Here is a 14,403-nt window from a genome sequence, read left to right on the forward strand (position 1 = left end):
AAGTATTGTGCTATAATATAAAAAGAAACACAAAATGCAAATTTTGTAATTATTAAAACCTCTGTCTATAGCAATATTTTGCTGTGAGAAACCTCATCTCCGAAATACACACATTTCTGGAACTGCATTCCCTAATACAGCTACAGAGATAAATATGAAAGTAAAATAAACACCATTGAGCTTGTAATAATCTCTCTGGAGACTGAAATAAAAATATTTTTCTATATTTTTATTTACCATTTGTTTACCAATGTTATGTGTTTCTTGTAATTCTATTGGTGAAATCTCCCCTTTATTAGAAGACTTGAGTATCTGCAGAAATGTTTTCATATTAGAACCAGAAGAGGGAGCTCAAATTAATATATTTATATATATTTATATTATTTATTCAAGTTAAAGCAGTGTGTTACAGTGCTGAATTTAAAGGTAAAGGTACTTCTAAAACATTAATTAGACACTTTGATAGATTACATTAAAGTAACAGACTAACCTCTTAATTGGCATCTGTATTAATGGCAGTATAGCTCAGAGTTTAGGTTTTAATTTTTCCTGTCCTACCTTTAACACAACATATGCTGCCACAGCCATTAATATGTACAAAGAACACAAAGACACATTTCTCTTCTTGAGAGATTCAGTCTATGTTGGATTAGATGGAAAAGAGTATCTGTTGGATAAAAAACTGTATCAAGCACTATATAAATATTTGTTTACATGCAATAAATAACATATCCATTTATACTTTATGTTTTCAGAAATTTTGTGCAGTAGAATCACAATACCAGACAAACAGAATAAGGACAATGGTACCACTAAAGAAATCTTGGATAAAGTATACAAGCAAGATCTCCTGAAGTAGATATTAGGTATGTGTGGAAATGGGTTTACATGCATAAGGAACTTCACAGGTAATAAATATTTATATTTTGGCAAGAACAGAGTCTAGAACAGTGTGAAAGAAAAAATGTATATTTGAATTTTATATAAAGGCATTGAAACCAACAGAGAGAAAAATAAAGAAAGGATTAAAATGAGACAAATAATAACAAATTCCACCAAGTAAAAATCCATGAACAAGATGAGTTCTAAGGACTCCACAAATGAAGTACATCTTAAAAGTCTAGTAATAGGACATTTATTTTTTTTTGCCCTATTACAATGTAATACTTAAAAAAACAGTTCTTTAAATCCCTAAATACAATTTTCTATTCTCAAAGGGATATCTGTTTAACAGTTCTGGAGATTAAAAATGCATTTATTAAAGTACCAATTTTATTACAAGACCATTCTTTTCAACACTAGACCAAAATGCTGAATAAAGAAATACAAGTATGCAGGTAGGCACAGCAAAATATACTCTTCAATACAACAATTAACAGTGTGCCATGTAATAAACATTTCTTTATTAATATCATGGGTTCTTTGATGACTTTGGGCTTTTCTCTTTCTGCTTAGCAGCCTTCTCCTTTTTCAGCTGTAACAAAGAAAGACACCACCAGTGATACAAGCATTAATTTGCAAGTCAGCTAGTAATGCAATAGTAAATCTCCATATCCAGTCACAAAATTCACCAGAGTGATACATGCTGTGGAAAGACCTACAGATCAGTGTTAGCCCAACCTAGCATTGCTTACTTTTGCATCACAGGACAAGGGAGCCCCTCCATAGTTCTGCACCTTCTCCCCTATTGAAACCCGGGCTGCCTTTATCTCCGGTGAGGGCAATCTAGGTATTTATGTATCCCTCAAGGTCAAAGTGCTTCATGATGTTCACAGTTTTATTTTTATGTCAATAAAAGGTAAAGAAGTTTTATTACAGATGGGTAACAGACACAGACTACTCATCATACACAAAATCACACAGGAAGTTTTTTACAGAGGTAGATGCTAGACCTCCATCTCAGTGTCTCCTCACTGACCTCAATAAAAATCTGTCCAGTTAAGGTGAATACCATCCTAGACCTGACTGACCTCTGCAATCCTGCAATAGCTTGTCATTGTATTTAAAACTATTTTTAAAAGCTAGTGGTTTTTTTCAGGAAGAGAACAAATTATTAACTGGATTTATATGTCACATAAATCATACATTTATCTTTTTCATACATCCCCTTGTGAAAATACATTGAAATAAGTAATAAATGTAGTAACTTGCCCGCTCTTGATAACGTTTTTCAAAGTAAGCCATGTCATCAGCTTCTGAAGGCTTTCCATGAGAGACTTCGCCTGTGGCACTAGAACTACCTGAAAGAAAAACACAAACAAACAAAAAACACCAACTTTTTTTCATTAATGATACTTGCTGTTTCATTAGTTATGTTTTACATTTGCAAAATAAAATGTAAACAAAACATAAAATGAGAACTTACCTTTATAGCCAAGTAATAAACCCCAGCAATCAGGAACAAAAAGTCACTTCTTTAGTCTAGCAGCTATTATAAGTAGCCTTGGAGCAGTTAAACAATTATATTAATAGCCAAATACTTATACTAGATAAAGGACATAAAGTAAGCATAACCAATCAATATTTCTGTGCAGAAAACACTTGATGGCAGAAGGCATTTTCATAGGATTGCACTGAATATGCAGGATCCGTTCAGATACAATGAGCTTCTAGTAGGAATTAAAAATTTAAATAACTGATCCAGTGAATAAGTGACACCATTAATGAGGAAGATACCAAATACTAGAAAAACATTAAAGTTAAAAAGAACATCATACCAAATACTAGAAAAACATTAAAGTGAAAAAGAACATCATGACCAAAAATAACAAGCAGTAACAAAATATTTATTCTAGGCACCCCAAGTACATGAATGTTGCACTAATTTTTCACATAACAAGGCTTCAATACTAATTTTAATTTTTAAATTTATTTTAGCCCTAAGCATCCTTCAACTCATAAATAAAGCCAATTAAATTTTTATCAAATACTTATTTTAAAACAGTATTATACTACTAATACAGCACCTGCCATCTGTGAGATGGTTTGAGCAGAACTAGAAGGTCCCTGAAAAGCTTTTAGAAATGGATGATCCATGCTGGTAACAGAGGACTCTAAAAGTTCAGCAGAAGGAGGCCCTGTTAGAAAACAAGTTCAATAAAATAAAATTAACTTCACAAGCTATATTACAAACGTACATGATGAAGTTAAAACACTGTTACAAATCAGTATCTGCAACACTCATTGTAGGCTCCATAAACTTGAGTTTACAACAGCAAAAAGACTTCAAAATAAATTAAAATCTTTGTTTCTTTAATCACTACAGCTATGCTATAATTTCTCAACTTCAGAATAATACAGGAAACTATATCAGAAATTAAAAAATAAATAAGTACATGGGAATAATAAAAATAGTATTCCAAAACAAAATTAGTCCATTACTAAATGACACAGGATCACAAAGCTGCAGTTATCAAGGCCAACTAACATGCCTGTCAAAAACAAAGTTCTACAAATGACCTCTTTTTTTTTTTTATGTTGGACAGCTGTTAGCCTTTGAGTTTAGGGGAGGAATGCTGTAACTGCAAAACCAAGAAATACTTGGGCAGTATTATGCCAAAGAATTAACATAAATATAACTTTGAAGTATTAAGAGAAAAATAGAAATACAGAGCTCTTTCTAAAATATATGTTCCACTTCAACCAGAAGCTACTGGGCTGAACACCAGAATTGTTGATAGTTTTTTAACAGTTCTCTAAGGAAGCTGGACATGATGGTCATAGTGGTCTCTAAACCAAAGGAGTGCTGGGGAAAAAAAAAAAAAAAAAGTCTGTCGTAAATTCTACTCCTGTTGATCCAGTTTGTCTCCAAACTTTGAAAGTCTGTGCTAAATTATTACTTTTCCATACTACTTAGTTGTAGAATTAAAATGTCATCTCAGGTCAGCTGCACTTACCTATTCCACTGTCATCAAGTCTCATGTAGCCTTCTGCTAATGAACTAAAACCAGTCAGTCCTCCCATAGCAGCATAAGGAACATCCTGCCCCACAGGCTTTCCTTGGGCCAAGCGCTCCTGTTTTGTTTCCACAACAGTTTCGTGAGCGTACGTTGGCTGCCCACATCCACAGGAAAAGCAGCTATGAAAGCCCGAACACTTGGAACCTAATTAGCAAATAAGTAGTAGGAGGAAAATGATAATGAAATTTATATTTCATTGCAGGGAAAGAAGTGCTTTCTTAAATTGCTCTTGTTAAAAACGAGAGGTCCTTCACTGCTAAACCACCCAGATGTTTTCCTTCTAAATGTTTTCTATTTGGAAGCACATACATGATTTGATCAGCTGTCTCTTCTGAAGCCTTTTCCAGCCTCTTTTATCATGGCACGAAAATACTTTATAGAACAGGAGAAGGGATGAATGTGGGATTTAGGTCATAGGAGTCATCCATTCTCATGGTCCCATTCACCCAAGTTCTGAGTACCTCCGAGGATGGAGATTCCACCTCTTGGAGCAGCCTGGAAAATGTTTGTCTGCCCTGGGAGTCGACATTTATTTCCTAATATCTAATTGGTCTACATGATCTCTTAAGGTCCCTTCCAAGACAATTCTGTGATTCTGTGATATTGGGCACTCCTCAGTAACAGAGCTCTTATTCTGTGTTTAGAGAATAAAGTACATAAAGTGCATCAGCGACATTTTTGCACTCATAAAGAGTACATCTCTGATTTATCTGTCACATTAAATTTATATCACACTGGCCTAGACTAATACCAGTACATTAAAACAACTGAAGTGCAAAGGAGAACCAGATCTAACCAGATCTTGGCACTTCTCTCTGCAATCTCTGAAGCCCCCAGAAATGTCAGGCATTTTTGAGAAGCACTAAAAAAAGTGCATAATGTAAGTTATTATGAAAAACACTGTGCTGTAAGAATTCATTCTGAATCATCCAATTGCACATTTAAGACTCTCGTATTTCTTGGAGCGAATTCTTGAATGGCTGTCATATATTTTATGTTTTATCCTGTAGGATAGGATTCTCACCCAGTAAAAGCTGTTTATGACTTTTCCTGTGTAAATTAGACAGACTTCATGGAAGGCATTTATAAGCAGTACAAAATCTAACAAAAAAAATCATCATCTTACATAATTTGAGGCTACGAACGAAGACAGCTTTATGCATTATTTAGTTTCTATGGATAATAATTACTGCTGTTTCATTACAATAACCTCCAACAAATGCAAAAACCTTCCTCTTAATGCCTTCTCAAACCTTTTGCTTAAAATTCCATTCCTATTTGCATTTCTGTAATGCTCAGGAAGTGCTTTGTTAAGAGTGCTGACAATAGTACTATCTGGGAACAGAGAGACACCTCCTGTTGAGTTGAGAAAAGATATAAAAATACATTAACATTATATTCAACTAGGCACCAGCAGAACAGAGATCAACACTTCTGTCACAACACCAAGTTCAAGGAGAAAAGCCATGAGCATGCAGCAGTGGAAGTGACAAACTGCAAACGGGGTGCTCTCACACTGCCTAACGTTGGGTGGCTGGCTCCATATGTACCCGACTGAATCTTCCAGAAACTCGAGGCACCTTCACAGAACTTGGGGAAGCTAAGGATGCTGTTCTAAGCCCTCCTGTAGAAAAGACGTTTTTGTCCTTCCCATTTCCCATCCTTCTGCAAGGACCAAAATACATGTCAAGGATAACTGCAGCACCTATCTAATATTCTGGGCAGAATATAGACCCCCAACATGCCGTTCTTGTTATATTTCCTAGCAAAGAATGCTGCAAGCCCAGCAGTAACTTACAAGAGTTACATGAAAATCCAGGTGCTGCACTGTGCTGATCAGCAAAGTGTTTGCATCTACAACGGATGGGCTGTGTGCCATTTAAAGGGATATAGTGATAGGACTGGCACAGACAACGGCTCACTCTGCAAGGCACAGGAATGGGACGCTCTTCAGGAATCACTTCATAGTCTGTTTTGTGTTGTTTATACCTAAAGCAGGCACAAATAGTAACTTTTATAACTTTGTTGGGATTCATCAGGAAACTAACCAAAAAGTTTATAATTTATCATACAAGTTCTGTTTTGAAGTATATTAATTACAGCTATTTGTTAATTTTCAATTAAAATATCCATTCATTACAGAAATATCATAAGTCCTTCATGCACGTTTCATTTTTTCAGCACTGTCAGAACCAGTATGATCGACACTAACTCGTGCCTTAAGGCTGAATTTATTGAAGACTACAAAATTGTTCTGACCTCAGAAAACGCACTGACATTTAGGTTTAGCAACAGTTATTATTTAAAACCTAATTTTCTCATCTCTTAGAACTCTCAACATTAACTTGCCTGTACTGTAATGTATCTGGAAATATACTTCAGTTTTTTGATTTAAAAAAGTACAATAGTTCAAAAAATTTGAATTATTCCTACCGGTGAGTACAGAAGCACAGGGTCTCGGGTCCCACAAGCTTACAGTCCATGCCAGTTGGTGATCTCCAGCTCACATACAACCTGTTCTGCAACCGAATTGGCAATACTTTTCTTTTGTACTCTTCATACTCCTCTGGGGTAAAGGGCTTTCCTCCATCATCATCACCTACAATTCTGTTAGCATGTTAAAAAAACAAAAATAAGAACCCAAAAGTAGGGTTCTTGAGACATTTTTTCAAAGAATACATAACAATACTATTGTGGCAAATGCAAAAAAAAAAAAATCCTTAGTAATACTGTTCTAGTGATAAATATTCTAAAGAGAACTATAGCTGAACTTTAGAGAAATTTTGTGAATAATGCTCTTTTAAGAAATTTTGTTCTGATGGTCTGAAAACCAGGCCTGTTAAGAGAGAAGGAAAAAAATTAGCAGAGCAAAAGACCAAGCTCTTTTAATACAGCAAGGAACAGCAAAGGACATCAAGGATTGTGCAGTTAGCCAGCTCTGCCTCAGACTTCTTTAACTGACCTCTGGGGCAAATCACTTCACCAATTAACACTTAAGTGTTCTGCAGACTTGTATCAGGTTATCTTAGTCTACGATTTTTCTACTGTAAGTCCATAACCACACTGCCACCAAAGTAACAAGCAATGCACCCAAGCTGTCTTCTACTTTGCAAGAAGACTCTGCCCGTTTCTGTACATTGAGTTGACTGCAGCTGTACCCCACATCTGGGAGAGGCCCATTTCCTTAATCCTATCAAATTCACGTTCAAATTCAAAGTCACTGAATAGCTGCAACTCCCGAGCAGCATCCAAATTCCACATTTTTTGGAAACAAGACAGTGAGTCAAATCTGTAAAATATAGTTTAGACTTTAACTGCAGTGTTTCTATCGAAGTCTGTAAATATTTCAGTTATTACTCCTTGGGTTTGCTATAACATCCTGAATAAGTGACTGTCAAACATTCTGTGCGTTTGTACGTTGCCAGTACTACAGAGATCAGAGTAATTTGCCAACACCTCACAGCCATGTGCACGTCAATCCGGCCGACACCCACTTACGCAAGAAATACCTCTGTGCCTACTACCTCTACTACTCAGGATTTTCCTGAGCTAAATTAGGACCACATAGTGACTGAGTTCGTGCTTATTCTGGGTCAAGACCAACTCTTTCTAGCGCACAGCTGGCGAAGATACCGTAAAAGCAGAAGGCCACGCGTTTCCACGCTGCCCGTGTTTCCTCAGGGAGCAGCCGCTTCAGGCCAGAGCCACTCCTTCTCCGCAGAAAGCCGCTCTGGGGCACCTTCTCCCAATTAATCGGCGCACTTCCGATTTCGCCGATAAATGGCGGGGAGAGAGGGGGTGGAATTTTACACAACAAAGCCGCCGCAGACCGCGAGGAGCCGGCTTCAGTACGCCCTAAAGAGCTCCTGGGGTGGGGGAGACGCCTAAAGGTAAAGCCCAACCTGGAGCCAGGGCAACCGCCCTCAGAACCGCCGCGGGCCCAGCGGCAGCGCGGGGCGGAGCAAGGTCGCCAAGCACCGCCGGCCCCCTCCCCACCTCCCCAGCACACCGCACCGCCCCTCTCCCCTCCGCAGCCGCATCGGGCGAGGAGCGGGCCGGCCCCTCACCGGCGATACTCCAAGTATTCGTCCAGGGACGCCGCGTCCGCTTGCAGCCGCTCCATTCCCCACCGTTGGGCCGCCCCCGGGCAGGGCGCGGAGGGACAGGCGGGGCGGCGGATGCGGCGGCACCGGGGCTGAGGAACGTGCGTGTAACCGGGAGGTGTATGGCAGCACACACGGGCACGGCACAGCCCGCGTCGCGACACGCCGTGGGTGCCGGGGGGAAGAGTGGTAGTGGTGGTGGCAGTGGAGGAGGAGGAGGAGGGGGCGGTCACCCCTCGCAGCCTGCGGCAGGACTCGCGGGAGACACCAAGGAGCTCCGGTGCGTGGAGACATGTACCGACCGGTGTGGCGCCTCAGAAGGGGCGCTGACACCCATAAAACCAACCACCCCACAAATCGTGTCCAACCCAAGCCTTGATGTCTCCTGCACCTGCGCTCGCAGCTTCCTCAGTGGCTGCCACTACTCGGGTCTTGCCTAAGGATGTTTTTGGAAGGTTTACTTTTGTTTGGTGACCGATTCCCTAGCAGATCTAAGGGATGGAAACCTTGGGGATGCTCCAGGTGAAGATACAGAAAGCTCAGGACCTCCTCTCAAAAGGGGAAGCTGTGTTAGATCCTTTTATGTACCTTGAAACCATGCCTTTGCTGCTCTGTGTTGGCATGCCTTGCACAGAGAATGCAAACGGACCAAATTACACATCAATTATGTTGCAGGCATAGGAATACCTCTACAATATCCTGCCAAAGTATAAAGTATTTTTGCCTGCAAAAATTTCCTTCTGTCTGCCTGAACTAAAAATCGAGCTCAAGTGCGTTCACTCCAGGGGCACAGTTGTGATGATCTCTCATTGCTCGTAGCTGACACGGCTGCATTTAGCAAGCGCCCTTGGATGGATCCCGTGTCATGATGCACCAGCACTTCTGTACAACATGGTCTACGTGAGCCTTGGTTTTCTCTGCAGTGCAAGGCAGTAGTATGCCCTTTGTTCTGCTACTACATGTTAGCTCAGAGGCACAGCGTCTCAATTACAGTAACATTAACCGTGTTAACACAACTCTAGCAGTAGGGTGAATTTTTAGCCTCCTTTTAGTTACTCCTTTTACTTGCACATCAACAGCAAGCCTATATGTATTGAGATATATACATATACTTTTTTCTAATTTTTTTTTTAATTGGGAGAATGTTGATGGCTGGATGCACTGATCTTAGAGGTCTTCTCCAACTGTGAATTCTGTGATCTCACAGTACCACAGCCATCTTCCTAGAAGGCAAGTGAGCTCCCATCACTTTAGTCCCATTAGCTTGGTATTGGGAAGGCTTCCTCAGGCTTTAGTTGCTGCCATAATAACTTAAATTTCCACTCAAGCTAAATAAAAAAAAAAAAAAGAACACAACATGTAAGTCACTAATTTTCAGAAGTTCCATACATCCTGTTTCCTTCCGATTCTGCTGTTGTGCACCGGAAACAAATAAAAGGTCCTGGGAATGTACTATGTAAAAGAAATGCAAAGAAATAATGTGTGACTTGGCTTTCATTTCTTACTCAAACAATAAAAGTCAAAAGTGTTATTCTGTTTATTAGGGGTAAAAGGAGAGGGTGTGGTTTGTAACCATGCTGATAAGCAATAACCAAATGACTTTTGGCAGCTGACAAGTCTTCACTTTGTCGTGGATTACATGTTTAGTTTTGCAAAGGTTACTGAGAAGAGGTAACGTCTTTTATTAGATTGGTGATACAAGGGGAAAACCAGATGAGCTTTATGGAAAACAAGCCTTTTTTTAATTTTTAGCTTTCATAGACAAGGTCCTACTGCAAAAGGAAGGTCCTTCATTTTTTACATATTGAGTCTGTAAAGACACTAGCAAAAAGAAAAGCACTCATTCAAATATTAAACTATTTTCTTGTCCTAAAATTCTGGTGTTTAGCTAGTTAGGTAGGCAAAAATAACACCCAAAAAGAAGTTACAGCCTTTGTATAATGTTTACTTGAAAATATCCATCTTAAAACACAATTTCAGCATCAGCCTGACCACTTGTCCATGATTTTTCCCCATTCCAAATGTTTTTAATTTTTAGCTTGAGTAAAATGAGATTACTGTAAAGAAGTCCATAACAAATATTTACTTTTCAAGAAACAGCTTAAATACTTAACATTTTGAGGCAGGTCTAAAGAACATAGGGTGCAATGTATGTTTAATTGTTGATGTTCAGTGTAATGCATGATATGACTTGTCCTATAATGTATACATGGAACAAAGAAAGCACCTCCCCTAGATTTCCCACCACCACATACCAATACCTCACTTGTGGATCTTGAATCTCTTGAGTTACTTTAGTGGGTATGTCTATACTATGGAGAGTTTCATTCTTAGTGAATAAAGGAATCTACAGAGAATAACGTTACCCAGTTACACAATCAAGGAGTTCAGCTGTAAAACTCTTCAGAGACAGTCCCCATCTTTTTGGTTTACAGAGAATCCAGAGCAGTTGATCCTAAAAAAAAAAAAAAATTAAAAAAACCCAAAACATTGCTATTTCTCTAGAACAGCTTGAAGGATTTGTTTAATCTAGAACACAAAAGCTGCTTTTTGGTATTATAAATCTCACCTCAAACTCACAAATGTTCTTTGACAGCTCTTCCATTGTAAAATATAAAAAATGGTTTGGTCATAGTTAAGACAACAGGAAGCCAATTTTGGGAAACAGTCATAACCAAAGACAGTTCTTAGACTGGCAGCCTGCAATTCCCTGTTCTTCTCCATGTGCCACAAACACCACCACCGTGGAGAAACACCTCCTCCAATGTGTTTGAAGGCTGTAGTAGATACTTCTGATACTGCACTATCTGTGTAAATTGACCAGCTCCTCTTGATACAAACACATTGGTCACATAGTGACTCAACTTGTGAGCAAAAGATGTAGTACATTTTATTTAACTGAGCTTCTGGGAGCTGATATCTAAATAGAGCTCTATATGTTAGCATAAGCTATTTGCCCTCAGACTGTCAAAACGAGACCCAAGAGGGTGGGCTTTTTCCATACAATAAAATTACAGGTGCCTGTTGAAAAAAGTACAGCAATTCAAGGAAATCTCCAGATTATTTGGCACTGAGCAAGCCACTAGCAAAGAAGCAGAAGGTGAAGAGAGTCACAAGGACCAAGGCAGCATTGTGCCAAAACATCCCCCGAGAGAGGAAACAACAGGGAGACTTTCAGGTTTCCAGCAGTACCTAAATAAGGTGATAGGGCATATGGCCTGGGCACTTGTCCTGTGGCTATACCATATGTATAAGACATTTCAGCAGAGCAGCCAGCACTGCAATAAAATATGCATGTTCTGTCACACTGAAATCTGAACATGAACAGATCCCTCTTAAAAGTAGAAAAGATCCAGGAGCAAGCCAACGCTGCAATGATCATCAGCAAATCTTCAAGTAAGCTGGCAGAGGAAAATAAAACCACACCAAAGTCAGGATTGTTTCTCCAGGGAAATTTCCTCCTGTGACCAAAACTTTGAAAAAGAAGATTGGGGGAAGGGGAGCTTGAAAGCAGGACAAGAAGCTCTGCAGACAGGGGACTCAAAGGCACTGAGGAACACACAGTTGCACAGGACCTGCACAAAACTGAAGGTCTTGGAGACACTTTATCAGTATGCACATTATCACTGGAGCCAGAGACCCCAGCACTGCCAATAAAGTGAGGGGAAAGCCCCAGCAAGCCTGGTTCATACAGAGTGAGCAGAGCTCCTGTGTCATGGGTTGGTGTACCTGTGCAAGACCTTTGTTAAAAACAGTGCTCTGATGAAATACAGTTTGGGTTCAGAGAGCAGAGCCACATTTCTGAATTAGGCAGCTTTTGGTGAGCACTACGAATTTTAAGTCTACAATGTACTTTAGTGTCAGATTAGCTGTGAAACAGCAAGAAGAGAGGAGGAAATTGAAAGCAGGATTTTTATTTATTTATTTAGTGGGCACTGGTCCTATGAATAACCTTTCGTCTTAAAACTGGAGAATTTATTCCTGATTTTGATCACAGCAAGTGTTCTCTTGATAAAGATACAGTTCTCAGCTTATTAGGACCCCGGCATCTGGTTGGATCCAAATTTGTGCTTGTAGACCCACTTGAGAATAGATCTGGAAGGCGAAAGACTTTGTAATCAAGAAATTGAGTCCTTAGCTAATAAAGGTATTAGTCAAGCACCCACTGTTTTACTGTAATAGTGTGAGTATTGAAGAATATTTTGGATTCAAAAACCCTCTTCTGTCTCCCATCCCTTCTAAGAAATTGTTAATGGACATCCAAAATAAAATCATTAAAGACTGAGTTAAACGAAATTTTCCATGGTAAACTATCACATAATTTTAAATATCAGGGGGGATAAAAAAAGGAAAAGGCTTTCTGCTACTGTGAAGAGACTGTGCCACAAGGTGGGGAAAGGAACAGAAATCCAGATGGCATGTTTTACCTCCTGTGGCTGTGATGTAGCATACGGACGCTGCTGGCCCACGATCTCTGAACATATCAAAGTGGGTTGAACATATGGACACTCACTTACAGTACAGCTCTGTGAGACCTCGGGTGCTGCCTACACATCAAAGCAACAGCTTAATGCTGTGTAAGGTGTTGACAGTCTCTCTCAACACCCTCTGTTAACAATAAAATGTGCGACCCTTTAAATTTTCTAAAATCCTTACGAGTTTGACAAGTGTTTTAAAATTAATCTCAGTGAAATACCTATGTAAATGAAGATAGCCACTTTATTAATGCATGAATAAATAATATAGAAAGAACTTTTAATACTTTAGACCTCAAGTCATCATTTTGAAATAGCAGTCATTCTATTTCTATGCAGTTGGTCAATGACATCTCTAATAAGCTGTTCTGAAAAAAAGAACTGAAGTGGCATAAAGGATAATGGAAAGAGTTTCCATCAAACTGTGTCCTCCCTATATATTTGTTGTCAATATTCTGACACATGAAAGCAAATGCAAACAGTATTCACTTATTATAAACTTCTAACCATGACCATACGTTATGCTACAATTAAAACTTGTGTATTATTAACCCTAGTTCACAGGCATTTGAAAATGTCAACATGTTTCTCTTCAGTTTTGCTATTAGAGAAACAGAACATGATTAGACAGCTACTGAACAGAGTAAGTTGATGAATGCCACAGGGAATATGCAAGTTCATATGCAAGCAAGGGTCAATTAATAATGAAAGGCTTTTGCTGGAGGTACTGACAAACATAGCTGGGAAATTTGTAGTAATTAAGATCACTTACAGATAAGGTAATTCAGCAGCATGTGATGCCACTGTTGCTTAAGCGATGCAATTTCATATACATATGTAATGGGAGGCTTTTTTCCTTTGACTTGTGCCTCATTTTAATAATCCAAATGGTATTTTTAAACAGCTAAAAATGCACACGTGGATGATCCCGGACTGAGATTTAGTGAAATACCAATTCAGTAACAGTCTATTCCACATGTGAAACATTGCAAAAGTCTAATTCACCTTCTTAGTTGATATAAAAAGAAGTCTGTTTTACATACTATCAAATACACTAAATGGAACCCCACCGATAGCAGACACCATCATTTTGTGAAGCACAAACTAAGGAAAGGACACAGTCCCAGGTCAGGAGGTTATATTGGGATTAACTGCAGAAGATTTCAATAGACACTCTACACGACCCTTAAAAAAATACACCAACTAAGCAAAAAATTCTAGAGATTCAGCTTCTTCCACTAGAGTATTTTGAGGAATTATTTTCTCAAGGGTTTGTTTTTTTTTTTTAAGGTAATAAGCTGGGAACTTAAATTTTATTTAGCCATCTTTCTAAATTTATTTTCCCAAATTTACTCTGCTTCTGCATTCCCATAAAGGCCACAGCAGCAGCAATTACCCCCAGAATACGTAGCTACACGGGAGGTACTTGGTCACTTGGGCAACCTGCACACATCATAGACATGATGCAGTCTGGAAACCTCTGCATTAGCAAATATTTTCAATTAGAATTTAGATCTATCTAGCCAGTCTCTTTAAATCATTGTGTTAATGAAAACCAAGTATTTACTTGGCAAAACAGATAACTGTGCAATATGTTAGGCATAGTACTGGATGCCAAGGATACTGATGTAGCACCACACTGGTTACAAGAACCTCTACAGCTTTTTGCCATGTTTTTTAAATAATTTTCAAATTATTTAATTTAAAATAGATCAGCAAACTTCTGTGATCCTAACAGTGGATAAAAAGCTTGTTAAGAGCTGTCTCAATGAGTTTCAATGGAGTATCTGTCTCTCAATCCATTTGTTCCAAAGGTTCTGTTATGTGGGACCACTTAGCACATTGCTTCACAACAACTGTGAAACA

The 14,403-nt window shown here is 38.8% G+C and overlaps 1 protein-coding gene across 2 annotated transcripts; it reads right to left on the reverse strand.

Annotated features, from left to right (window-relative positions):
* Positions 1–537: 537 nt before the first annotated feature.
* Positions 538–8,183, reverse strand: FAM221A (family with sequence similarity 221 member A). 2 transcript variants are annotated; one of them, XM_071735698.1, is made up of 7 exons: positions 8,027–8,183; positions 6,393–6,566; positions 5,758–5,948; positions 3,897–4,103; positions 2,967–3,077; positions 2,152–2,240; positions 538–1,474 (listed from the first exon to the last, which is right to left on the reverse strand). In XM_071735698.1, the coding sequence occupies exons 1-7, from the start codon at positions 8,080–8,082 to the stop codon at positions 1,412–1,414; spliced, it is 891 nt and encodes a 296-aa protein (XP_071591799.1). In that variant the 5' UTR covers positions 8,083–8,183; the 3' UTR covers positions 538–1,411. The 2 variants fall into 2 exon arrangements, with proteins under 2 accessions (XP_071591799.1, XP_071591798.1); XM_071735697.1 differs by having other exon boundaries at positions 2,148–2,240; positions 8,027–8,180.
* Positions 8,184–14,403: the final 6,220 nt, after the last annotated feature.

The sequence above is a fragment of the Heliangelus exortis genome, chromosome 2 (assembly GCF_036169615.1).
Source record: "Heliangelus exortis chromosome 2, bHelExo1.hap1, whole genome shotgun sequence".
NCBI lineage: Eukaryota > Metazoa > Chordata > Aves > Apodiformes > Trochilidae > Heliangelus > Heliangelus exortis.